The following is a 14,078-nucleotide window of genomic DNA, read 5'->3' as shown; positions in this document are numbered from 1 at the left end:
GGCAGAATAAGGTAGGAATTAGCAATATATTACCTATATAGGGACTATGTATATATTACAGATAACTACTCTCTATTGCTTTGAAAAGTAAACAAAAATTTAAACACCAGAAAATTTAGAACTCTAAATAAAATTCTTAAAGCCAATTAGGTTGATCTGTTTGTTAAAAACATACAGCACTACGTCTTTTTGCATAGCAAAAAAATCACTTCAAAAACGTGAATAATTTTTATGTTTTAATATGTCAGGTATTCAGAAAATATAGAACACTTCATCAGTACTTTATTAAATATTTTACCAAGTGTACTTTTAAAATGTACTGGCTCTAATCACATTTCAAAAATAGTCTTCTGCTTATTAAAATAAAATATCTTCCCATCCAGAAAAAATTTTAAATGGTAAACCTGTCATACTAAGAAAATATAAACTCAAATAATGAGCCACTTTTTTTTTTTTTTTTTTTTTTTTTAACTCTCAGGCTACCAAAGATCTAAAAGATAAATAATCCCTAATGTTAGGAAAGAAAAAATTTCATCTAGTATTTTTGGAAGCATAAACTGGCATAATGTGTTTTGGATGATAGTATGGCTCTACGTATTAATTTAAAATGTGCAGGTTCTTTGATACAGCAATTCATCACTTCTAGAAATTTATCCTATCAGTGCATCCATAAGAATAAGGGATGTATGTACAAGCTAGCCACTTAAATGTCCCCAGCGACTTAAAGATATTACAAACTTGTAATATAAAATTATGCAGTCATGAAAAAAAAAATGAGGTTGATCTGTCTGGATGATATAAAAAGATGTCCATAATAAGAGGAAAGAAGTGACTAGCACCCAAGGTGTGTGTATGTATGTTTTAAGTATATAAAATAAATACATATAAACAAAGGAAAATGTCAGAAAGGTTATATATTAAATTTCAAATTTTGAATACTTTGGGGAGTATTAAGTGGAGATATGATGGCTAGGAAGAAATAGAGGTTTCTATCATTCAAATTTCTAAGTTTACTTTAATGACAAAACCAACAGAAATACTGAATCTAAAATAAACAGTTAACTTTGTTTTCAAGTATTTTATTAAAATTTTTAATTTATTGTGTTAACATGGTTTCTGACAAGTTTGCTTTCATACCTAAACTATGAATCCAGGACAAACTTCATTCCTTCCAGAGAAGCCAGGTAAACACTAATTTCCTTCAGCCACAACTCCTTTGCCAGGGATAGCTGCTACTTTTATCACATTGAAAGTGTCCTGAAAAATAGCCAACCCCATGCCAAACTGGCTTACTTGGATAACGATTTCTACAAAAGGACCACAGATTCAGGGTTTGGTTGACTCTTTCCAGTATTTATTTCTAATATATTTTAAAGAATGGGTAAAAAACACAAACGCTTACAAGAACCAGCCAGGTAAAATAAATAAATGAAGTGGGTCATGTGTGCATACCTACTGTGAAGGGGGCAATGTCTTTGAACAATTGTTTCAAAATGACGATCTTAGCATGGAGCAGAAATAAGAGAACTTACTTCACATGGAACGATGAAGAAAATGTTTCTATGTTTGTAACAGAAATATAAAAGAATAATCGAACAATCTAAGCAAAAAGGGATGTTTAACAAAAAATGTGTAGATTTTACATATATTCTGTACTGTGATCTAGTTTTGTGCCTGGGGTAGGGTACAGAGACTTCAGTGAATTCTTTTTAAGAACATGAAATGTATTAATTCTTCCTGCTTAACATGAGAAAGGAAAAAAGTCATTTCATATGACATCAGAGTTACCAGGGTCCTCCTAGAGAATTTTTCTTAGGATCTCCCAGAGCACGCTGAGCGGCTGCTACTCAACTCTGGAATTTAATTTAGGTTCAGTATTGCATAATCTTTTGATTATTCAAGACAGCTAAATATTTTCCCTGGAGATTACAAATTCATAGTCTTCAAGTTCTCTGAAGTACTATTTGAAGTATTATTTGAATTACAAATAGTATTTCAAAGCTAACCCAACAACCCTATCTTTAGATAATATCCTAGTAGAAGGGATGCTTCTTTAGGGCAGGGCCTATGCCTCACTCACCTTTAACCCTCCTTCCCCCCAGTGCTTAGACAGCACACATCATTCTCTGCATAAAAATTGTTAGAGGAAAGGACAGATGGACAGACTGACTTAAGGGCAAAGACTGAATCAATTATAAAAATTTTAGTGGAACTGAAAAACATCTCAGATGTAGCAGCACAATAATTTATTTAAGAAATAAAAAAAAATGTTACACACATATCAAAGACTATCTCAAGAAACTTGACACAATCTGCCTACCATCTACACAGTTATCCTGAACTAATGAGAAAACTGCTATCTTCTACTTTGCTCTGAAATACAGTGATTAAAAAGCCAATTAATTACTTGAGGTAAAAGAGAAATAGTAAAGAAAAAAATCTATAGATTAGCCAATGTTCACACTAATAAATAATCACCTAGGCTAGAACACTTGTGTCTCTGTTCCATCCAACCTAGAAATTGTCTGAAATCACTCCTTCCAGTATCGTCATTATCCTTGCCATACGCAAAAGGCTTATTTCTAAACCTGGTCCAAGCCTACTTACTATCTTCCTCTTCACTTCCTATTCAAAAAAAATGATACAATCCCCATTATAATTACAACCTCTATATACGGGCATTCAGCTTTCTGTCTGAGGCTATTCTCCTTCTGGACTCTGATTACAATCTCTGGCTACTCAGGTAATCATGCATACTCTGTTAATTGTCCTCTGTCTTGCATCTCAACGTTTCATTTACATACCCTTAAGTCTGTCCCACAGTCCCTCTGTTCTTTCTCTACTGTTCTGGAGTTGACGGATACTTTATTAGATACAAGACACTTATACATTATATTCTCACACAATACTGTTTAATGTATTATAGCTTTCTCTAAATACATATTCCCTGTTTCTTGATCACCAACTTAATTCTCCTACAACTGTCTCCAACTTCATTTTGGAACTATGCATCATTCAAAAGGCAAAAATCCCATTTGAACCATGATTCTATTCTCAGAATTCTGTAATATAAAACATAAAAATATGTGAATACTATGCTTTATGTCAAACTAGAAGTAAAAAAAGTCTCACAAAAAGGTTTTACATTAAATATGCAAATATAAACTTTATCTTTACATATAGAGAGATATATTTAGAGAGAGATATATAGATATAGCTCTTGTGAGAGAATGATCACTATATATAGCTACATATACATACACACATTAAATACAAAAAATATACTACTGTACTACTGGGGGAAGTCATATAAATTCTATAAAGTTACTTAGATTAGCCACAGTTAAAAGATCTGAAAGTATCTTGAAGTCAGGTAAAACTAAGCTAAGGCCCAAATGCTGACATATAAAAACATCCTATTAAATTGTTAAGTGACCACTATTTTTCTCATAACTTAGCCAAAGCAGTTAAAAGATCCAAATTATTTAAAGTAGAAGTTAGATGAAATCACTTCACATATAATTCTAAAAGTTGTTCAGAATCACTATCCAAGAGCATACCAAAAATTTTAAATTAATAATGGCCCCTCACTAAGAGACAGAGAAGTCAAAGCATTCTAATCTAATTTACAAGTCTGTTCACTTTTAATAATAATTACTAACAAAAGAAAACATACTCACCTCTTCGATTAACTTTTCATTTGGTGATGATGTACAAAGACAGACAAGGTAAGTTTGCTTGAAACTACCTTTTGTACCAATCTCTGGATGGTCAGAACACAGCTTTGCTAGAACAGTTGCTTGACTTAACTGATTTGTTTTGATTAGATGCTTAATTCTCATATCCAACAAGATGGGACCCTCAAAAGCTAAAAATTCATTCACTTTAAAAAATAAGACATAATAGATTATTAACATTTGGTAATAATTCATTTGCAATAAAACACTTATCAGGAATGTTTTTTAGAAAAACAGGAACTACACCCTCCCCCTTTTTTGGAATTATGTATTGCTGTTAGGCTGTTAGGCTATCACAAAACATATGATACCATACATGCAAAATGAGATTATATAGCTAACTTTTTACAGTTAGATAAGTATTTTTGCCCCTGAGAGTACCATTTAAAATGGGTGAATTAACTTCCTGGTGAGAAAAACAATTTCACATTAAATTCTAATAGTCAATGTTATTAAAATTATACTAATTCCCCCCCTACAGTATTTATTCTTAAATACCAGGCATTAGCATCCCTAGAAATTAGCAGTGCAAGAAAGGTATTACATAGTTATATAGACAATCACAAATGAATGTTTGGATACTCAAGAAAATGATATTCAACTACAATTGTGTTTCAATACTAAAGACTCAAGTCTATCTTGCTTTATTAGGTATTTTAGAACAAATTAAAATATACAGAAAAATAAAGGGGCAGGGGAAGTCTGCTGAACTTTCTGTAGATTTCTGCTGTTATTTTTAAACCATCAATCAGTAAACCTCAACATCTGCTTAAGTATCACTTAGGCATAAATTTCTATTCTGTTCATTTTTTAAAATATTCTAGTGCTTGTTTGATCCACTAAACATAAGAATTTACATTTTTTCTCTTTGTGAAGAATTTAAACAAATGCAAATTTAAACTTTTCCCTAAAGATTTCTTTATTAGGATGAAAATCACATTGAAAAATTTACTTGGTGATGGCTGGCCTGAAATCTTTGGAAGGCTTTTAGTAATAAAAATATAAATGTCCTTTAAATAAAACACACAATTTCACTACTTATGAACAGACTAGAAGATATGTCTAGTATGTAATTCGCAAGTTAGAAGATGAAGAATGAGAGACGATCTTCCCTTCTATAAATATTCATTGCTGCCCTCTAAAGTCTAGGAGATAATATGGTCAATGCTCCTCAGCAGTAAAACCATGAGCACATAACCAATTTAACAAAGGATGCCAAATTTCATCCTTTTCTTGAAGTATAGACCTTTGTACCTTCTACTCTTTATTCTTTACTACATTAAACTAAACTAAAAAGTATGAAGACCGAAGACAAAGTTTATAAATGCATAACTTTCTGGTGCCTCTGTCTATGCCTTACATATACAGGGGCATTACTTTTTTTAATATTATATGATCCTATTAGGTCAATTATACTGCTAATATATTTTCATAGTTCAGTTCATTTTATCAAAGCAAAATGTGTAAGGATTAAAAAAAGAAACTTTAAGGCCCTGGCCAGCAGCTCAGTGGACACAGCGTTGGCCTGGCGTATGAATGTCCCGGGTTTAATTCCCAGTCAGGGCACACAGGAGAAGCTCTCCCTTTACTGCCTCTTCCCCTCTAGCAGCTAGTGGCTTGACTGGTTCAAGTGAGGCCCCAGGTGCTGAGGAGAGCTTCGTTGGAACACATCAGACTCAGATGCTAAAAGTAGCTCAGTACTTTTGAGCACTGGCCCCAGATGGGGTTGCCAGGTGGATCCCAGTTGGGTTGCATGTGGGAGTCTGCCTTACTATATCCCCTCCTCTCACCTAAAAAACTTTAAGAAAAGTAAAGTTAAAATAAAGTTATTCTGGCTATAAATAAGTCATAGACTTGAAAAAAAATGGCTTTAGTTTCCTAATACAATAATTCTCTCAAAAGGAAACTAATGATACCAAGTCTAGAAATTATTTCAAAATTTCCACAAAAACTCATAACCAACAAATTCTGAAGATCATGCAAAGAAATTATCTACAGGTGGCAAGTATTTAACAAAACTGATGACAATTTTAATAGGAGAATCTCAAATAGCCCCTAAAATCTCAAATAGCAGCAATATACGTCAGAATGTGCAAAATAATTTCTGTGTTAACTTGATGTAAAGGAGAATATATGTTAATAGTATAAACTTCAGAAGCATAGTTGTGTGTTTTTTATTTAAACATGGGAAACCACTGCCATACTCAGGGCAAAACTGATTTCAAAGAAATACAGAATATTAGAGCAGAAGGAATTTTATAGATCATTTTGTCCAGCTCCATCATTTGGCAGGTGAGTAAACTGAGGCTCACAGAAGGCAAGTGACTGCCCAGGATCATAAAGCCAGTTTAATGACAGAACCAGGACCAGATAATAGAATCTTCTGATTTCCAGCTTTATATAATAGTAAGATGAGAAAAAAAAATATTCTCATTTAATTACTGTCTACAAATTAGAATGACACTTCATAGCAGTAAAGAGCTGTGAGTAGTATTAGCTTTTAAATGAAAAAATTATGTATGATGCTCATGATTCAAACGGATCAAAAGTGGATTACATTCTAATACTCAATCGAGAACCTGTTAAAAACTCTTTTCCTCTCCCCATCTTCTTTGCTTATTTTTCTTTTGCTTTCATTTCCCCCCATTCTTTTGTATTTTACTCTACTTCTCTCTAATCCAGAACATCTTTCTCCTTGTAGTTACAATATCACATCAAAGACTACCAGGCTTATGAAAAAAGTTCTACCATTTTATCCTTCAGTGGATAGTCACATCAAATTTTACTCTGTGCCCTGCTTTTTCCACTCCCATCCCAGAAAAAGAAAATATCTGGAATTTTACTTGTGTGTAACCTTCTAATTTATTTTCTCTATATTTATGAACTTGAATAGAAAAGCAGAGTTTACTATATTACATTTGAACCTTACAAGAGAGCAGGATGACATAAAATGGCAATATAAACATAATAAAGCCAGTTCAATTAACAAATAATGGCCTTCTTCACATAAAATGCCACTTACTTAATACTAAAAAAGAAAATATTAGCTCCCACATTAAAGATAATTAAATGTATTACGAGTTGAAATTCTGTGAGAAATCATTATATAAATATTAACTGAACATGTACAATTAATACACCAAAACTTAAGATTAGCTCCTGAATTGTCCCCAAAGTGGAGTCAATTTATTTACTGGCTGTATCATTTCCTTGATCAAACTAACACAGAATTTCCTTCATAGCATCTGACTAGCTGTTTCACAAAGACCTGGAACTGCATACAAAAATCTCTATATTGCACTGTGTGTTATCTCAGTCCACTTAGTTGTGCTCAGAAACAAGCACAACTAAAGACCAGAAACAAGCTGGCCTTAAAAATGCTCTCCTGCCTTCTTCTCTCCCATACGTCCAATCCACCACCTAACTTGTTACTTTTAAACTTCTAAATACCTAATCCCACTCACTCTTCTCCATTTCTACTCGTCATTTGGGCCAGGAGGTGTAGTACTTTAGTATCCTCCAGCATCCACTCTTACTTTCTCCATCATATTTTCACTAGGATCCAGGGTATTATTATTATTATTATTATTTTAATTTCTTTTTTTTTTTCTTTTCATTTTTCCGAAGCTGGAAACGGGGAGGCAGTCAGACAGACTCCCACATGCGCCCGACCAGGATCCACCCGGCATGTCCACCATGGGGCGATGCTCTGCCCATCTGGGGCATCGCTCTGTTGCATCCAGAGCCATTCTAGCGCCTGAGGCAGAGGCCACAGAGCCATCCTCAGCGCCCGGGCCATCTTTGCTCCAATGGAGCCTCGGCTGCGGGAGGGGAAGAGAGAGACAGAGGGGAAGGAGAGGAGGAGGGGTGGAGAAGCAGATGGGCGCTTCTCCTGTGTGCCCTGGCCGGGAATCGAACCTGGGACTCCATGCCAGGCCGATGCTCTACCACTGAGCCAACCGGCCAGGGCTTATTATTATTATTATTATTTTTAAGCTAACAATCATCTTCTCCCAGTTTAAAACTCTCCAATGGTTTCCCTCTGCCTTCAAAGGGTCAATTCCAAAATTCTCATTGTCCACATGAATCGGCACCACAAATTCCTTTTTAAAAATACATTTTTATTTTCTCTTAAAAAATTCACAGCATTTGGGCATGAAATATATCTAAACTGGAAAAGAAATAAAATCATTTGATTGCAGAACGACATGTTCTTCTATGTAGAAAAGTCTAAAGATTCCACAAGAAAAAACTATTAGAATATACAAATTTAGCGAAGTTACAGAACACAAAAAGCTAAACACAAAAATAAGTGACTTTCCTATACACTAATAATGAATAATCTGAAAAGAAAATTAAGAAAAAATTCTACTTATAATACCAACAGAAGGAAAAAATACTTAGAAATAAATCTAACCAAGATGAAAGACTTATACACTGGATCATACAAAATATTGCTAAAAGAAATCAAGACACAATACACAGTAAAGACCCCAAGTTCATAGATTATAAGACTTAATGCTAAGATGTACAACTACCCAAAGCAATCTATAGATTCAATAATTCCTATAAAAATCACAATGGGAATTTTTGCAGAGAGAAAAATTTATACTACAATTGTAATCTCTAGGGAATTCAAATAGCCAAAACAATCTTGAAAAAGAACAAGGAGGTCTCACTCTTAAAGTTATAGTAATCAAAATAGTGTGTAGTGGCATAGAGATATATATAGGTGATACAATAAAATAGAAATCTCAGAAATAAATCCTCACATATTGGTCAAATAATGTTCAACGAGAGTGTCAAAGTCACTTAATGGGAAAAGAACAATATTTTCAACAAATGGTGCTGGGTAAAATGGATATCCACATGCAAAAGAATGAAGCTGCCTTTTTATCTTACACCATATAAAAAATTAATTCAAAATGGATTTAGACTTAAACTTAAGACTCCAAAAGTATAAAGCTCCCAGAAGAAAACAAACAAATAAGCTTTAAGACACTGGACTGGCAATGATTTATTGGATATAACATTAAAGTACAGGCAACAAAAGAAATAGACAAATTGGATTACATCAAACTTAACTTTTGTCCATCAAAGGACAGAGTCAACTGAGTGAAAAATGTACATAATGGGAGAAAATATTTACAAATCATGTATCTGATAAGGAGTTAATATACAGAATACATAAGGACTCCAATAACAACAACAAAAATCCAAATCCCATTAAAAAGTGAACAAAGAATCTGAACAGGTATTTCTCTAAAGATGATATACAAATGACCAATAATCATATAAAAATATACTGAACATCACTAATCATCAGAGAAATGCAAATCAAACCACAATGAGCTATCACCTCACACCCATCAGAATGGCTACTATCAAAAAAACAAGTGTTTACGAGGATGTGGAGAAACTGGAATCTCTGTGCACTACTGACAGGAGTGTAAAATGGTATAACCCTTATGGGAGCATCTGGAAATTCCTCAGAAAATTAAAAAAGAACTACCAAGTGGTCCAGCTCTTCCACTTCTAGGTACAAATGCAAAAGAATAGAAAGGAGGGTCTTGAAGAAATATTTGCATGCCCATCTTCACAGAAGTACTACTCAAAATAGCCAAGAGGTGGAAGCAATTCAAATGTCCATCAATAGATGAATGAATAAACAAAATATGGTATATATGTACAATGAAATATTATTCACCCATAAAAAGGAAGAAAATCTTGTCACATGCCACACGGATGATCCTTAAGGACATCTGACTAAGTGAAATAAGCCAGTCACACAAAAGTTAATATGGTACGATTCCACTTATATGAGAAAGCAAAAGTAAGCAGCCACAAAAAACAAAAAATAGAATGCTGGTTAACGGGCTGGAAGTGGAGGGTGAGGAAAAAAAGGAGTTGTTTGATTATATAGTCTTACTTTTGCAATTTGAAATATACAATACTTAACACTACTGAACTGTATGTACACTTAAGAATAATTAAATGTACAGTTACGTGTTTTTAATGCATCAAAAAAAATCAATTCAGCATTAGTCCAAAAAAAACAAATTTGGAAAGTTAATAAAACACTTCAAGCTCTAGATTCTTAATCCTGGCTGTACAATTACCTTGAACATCTATAAATGTACTAATGCCTGAGGCTCACATGTGGAGACTCCAATGTAATTCACCTAAGGTAAGCCTTCCCCACTAGTATGTCTAAAAAGTCTCCATGAGAGTTAAGCAAGCCAGGACTGAAAAACTGCCCTCGGTAAGTATATTTCATTGTCAAAATTACCAATTAGAGAGTATTAATCTTCACCCTTCTCCCCCTTTCCTGAGGGAACCTATTTCATTTACAAGAAATAAAAATCTCACTTCAAGATTGCAGAATTTCTAAAATCATGTTGGCTCCTTTTTTATTAAGTCTAAAATTTTATGGTTGTAAATAATTATGGTAAACTTCATGATTATAAATGATTTTTTGATTGATAAAAAACATTAATTTTTAAAGATTGAATATTTCATGCCCTAGATCTACCTAGTTAGCAAGAGACAGCAAAATTTTTGTGAAATAAAATAACTGATATCCATATAAAATTATAAAATAAACTCATTAAAACATAATATATTTTCTAGAATATTTAATAAGTATGGACTTTAAAATAATTTTTAGTAAAAATGAAAAAATGTGGGGTCACTATATATAATTTTATAATAATAGAATATTGACAAAACACAAAATAAACACAAAACATCTCACCAGCCTAAAATGGGGCAATGAACACTTTTATAAAAGTGTTTATAAAAGTTATAAGCTTACTGCAGTTAGGTTCTATCAACTTAATTCTATCCAGTCAATGATTCTCAATGACATAAGGGTTCTATATAAGTAAAAGGCTATTTTAAGGAGCTCTTTCAGTGACTCCCTATAAGACATGCCTTAACACAAAAAACACTGTCAAAAGATTTAAGTCTAGGTCTCAAAGTTACTACTTTTGGAATTCTCTGTATTGACAGGTAAAGACAAATACAAATAGATGCACACAGGAACACACAGACACACACATGCACATATATATATATATATATGCTGGCAATCTACTTCACACCAATTTGAAGATACTTAACACTACTGAACTGCACACTTAAGAACAATTAAATATACAGTTATGTTTTTATGCATTAAAAAATCAACTCATATAAAATTATAAAATACTCATTAAAACATTAATATATTCTTCTAGAATGTTTCAATAACTTTTAAAATCATTTTTTAGTAAAAATGAAAAACTTGGGATCACTATATTTATATATAATTTTATAATAGAATATAATTATAAGGTTACACCGTGAGAATGCAGTTATTTAAGCTAAGACTCAAGATGAACCCTACACCTCACCAAAAATGTTGAGAACAAATTGGTGGAGGTAACTTCTTGAGGAAAAATATGCTGTGCATGTGCATATCTATTTTTACCTGTCTATATATGAATCCAAGAACGAAAGAACTGAAGATTTACCATCTGAAAGCAAATGCAGCTGTGCCTATATGCAATCATCAGGACTGGCCTTGTCCTATTTACAAGGAAAGTGTAGGTTATCACTTGCTCCATCCTCCCATTTCCTCCCTCTTTCTGATATTATTACATCTATGCATATGCTAATGTCTGGTAAATCAAGTACCAATTTTTCCATGTTCACTTTAAAATACAAAGTTTATGACTGAAATAAAGACATAATTTCTCACAAAGCTCTGAAGTATTTATAAGTACTGTGAAATGCTTAAGCTTTAGAAACTTCCTTTGAGGCCCTGGCCAGTTGGCTCAGTGAATAGAGCATCATCTCTGCAAGCCAAGGTCATGGGTTCTATCCCTGGTTGGGGGCACATATAAGAAGCAACCAATGAGTGCAAAACTAAATGGAACAATGAGTTAATGCTTTTTTCTCTCTCTCTCCCTCCCTCCCATCCCCACTTCCACTTCCTCTCTCTCAAATTGGTGGAGGGAGGGAGGGAGGAAGAAAAGAAAGAAAAGAAACAGGAGGGAGGGAGGAAGGAGGAAGGAAAACTGCCTTTGAAAACGAACGGGGTCATAAAAAGAAAACTACAAGGCTTTTAGGTTCAAGTAAGGACTAGCACAATATAAAAGTAGAAAGGAAAGAGCTAAAGGGAATCACTGTGACTGTGAGGGGAATTATCTCAGAATTGAGATGTTCAAATCTCAACTGGTCCTCAAAAGGACCAAGGATACACCATGAGTATGCAAAATGTTATTTAAGCTAGGACCCGAGATGAACCCTAGCTCACCAAAATTTACAATCAAATGGGGAAATCTGAATGCTGAGAACAATCAAATTGGTGGAGGTTGAGTAACTTCTTGAGGGGAGGAAAAAGGTCTGCTGCTTGAGTTTGATGATATATTATTTATGGTGACAGAGAAAAGAAAAATGTGTTTTTTCTTTTTTTGACAGAGACAGAGAGAGGGACAAATAGGGACAGACAGACAGGAAGGGAGAGAGATGAGAAGCATCAATTCTTTGTTCCGGCATCTTAGTTGTTCGCTGATTGCTTGTTCATTGATTGCTTTCTCATATGTACCTTGACCAGGGGGCTAGATAGAGCAGAGAGAGTAACCCCTTGCTCAAGCCAGTGACCATGGGGTCATGTTTATGATTCCATGCTCAAGCCAGTGAACCTGCGCTCAAGTTGGTGAGCCCACACTCAAGCCAGCAACCTCGGGGTTTTGAACCTGGGTCCTCTGCATCCCAGTCCGATGTTCTTTTCACTGCTCCACCGCCTGGTCAAGCTAAAAAATTTCTGTATTCTTATGGTGGTTCTGATAAGCTTTATACTGAAAAGAGTAGAATAATAATGGAGCAAACAAACATTTTCACAAAATGAGGCTAAAGTTACATTGTACAAACTGTAGACTAGAGGAATAGATATAATCCTAAGAGTCTCAAAATTAATTACACTAACAACATAGCATGTGATTATTCAGAAAGAGAAGTGTGACTGGTAAAAGCCAAGACAAGAGTCACCAAACATAAATTAGGATATACTTTTTACAAAAATTACCTCAAAATATATCACAGGTCCAAATGTAAAATGCAAAATAAAAGAACTTCTAAGAGAAAAATCAAGTTGATCTTAAGTTCAATAATAATTTTTTAAATAAAATGCCAAAAACATGATTCATGAAATAAAACATCAGTAAGTTGGACTTCATTAAAATTTAAAACTCCTGCTTTGTTATGTTAAAGACATTGTTAAAGGACAAACCACAGAATAAAAGAAAATATTTGCAAAGCTCATCTCTGATAAAGTACTTGTATCCAAAATATACAAAGAACTGCTGAAACTCAACAGTAAGAAAATGAACAACACAATTAGGCAAAAACCAAACAGAAAACTAAACACATGCTTCATGAAAGATGTAATATAGCAAATATGCATATGAAAAAATGTTCAGGATCATCTGTCATTACAGAAAAGCAAATTAGCCCTGGCCAGATAACTTGGTTGGTAGATCATCACTCCGAAGAACAGGCTGCTAGTTCCATCACCAGTCAGGGCACACACAAGAAGAGACCAAGGTTCCTCTCTCTTTCCCTTTCTCTATAATCAATAAATAAAATTTACAAAAATTTTAAATGCAAATTACACACCTAGGAGAATGGTTAAAATTCTAAATATAGACAATACTAAATGCTGGTGAGGGTCTAAAGCAGGGGTCGGGAACCTTTTTGGCTAAGAGAGTCATGAACCCACATATTTTAAAATGTAGTTTCGTGAGAGCCATACAACGACCTGTGTAAATTAGGCATTATCCAATAAAAATTTGGTGTTGTCCTGGAAGACAGCTGTGTTTGGCTCCAGCCACCTGCAACCATGAACATGAGCGGTGGGAAATGAATGGATTGTAATACATGAGAATGTTTTATATTTTTAACATTATTTTTTTATTAAAGATTTGTCTGCAAGCCAGATGCAGGCATCAAAAGAGCCACATCTGGCTCGCAAGCCATAGGTTCCCAACCCCTGGTAGTCGGAACTCTCATTCACTGCTAATGAAAATGCACAATGGTACAGCCACTTTCAAAGAGAGTTTGGTAGTTTCTTACAAAACAAAACACAGTCTTACTATATGATCTAGCAATCGTACTCCTAGGTATTTACCCAACTAATGTGAAAACTTATTTGCATGTAACTTATAATAGCTTTATTCAGAACACCAAAAGCTGGTAGTCAACAAGATGTCTTTACTAGGTGAACTGATAAACTATGGCACATTCGTACAATGGAATATTATTCAGCAATAAAAAGGAATGAGCTATTAAGCCAAAGAC

General features: G+C 33.9%; 1 protein-coding gene across 2 annotated transcripts in view; it reads right to left on the bottom strand.

Moving 5' to 3' along the window:
* Nucleotides 1–14,078, bottom strand: part of ZNF292 (zinc finger protein 292) — a 131,337-nt gene that overhangs the window by 30,514 nt on the left and 86,745 nt on the right. For both annotated transcript variants that reach the window (XM_066254232.1, XM_066254233.1), the window contains one exon: nt 3,681–3,883. In XM_066254232.1, coding sequence (XP_066110329.1) covers nt 3,681–3,883 — 203 coding nt within the window. The remainder of the gene's footprint in view (nt 1–3,680; nt 3,884–14,078) is intronic.

Source organism: Saccopteryx bilineata, chromosome 1 (genome assembly GCF_036850765.1).
Source record: "Saccopteryx bilineata isolate mSacBil1 chromosome 1, mSacBil1_pri_phased_curated, whole genome shotgun sequence".
In the NCBI taxonomy this organism is placed as follows: Eukaryota; Metazoa; Chordata; class Mammalia; order Chiroptera; family Emballonuridae; genus Saccopteryx; species Saccopteryx bilineata.
The sequence above is the reverse complement of the archived record's forward strand: the minus strand, read 5'-3'. Positions and strand labels throughout refer to the sequence as shown.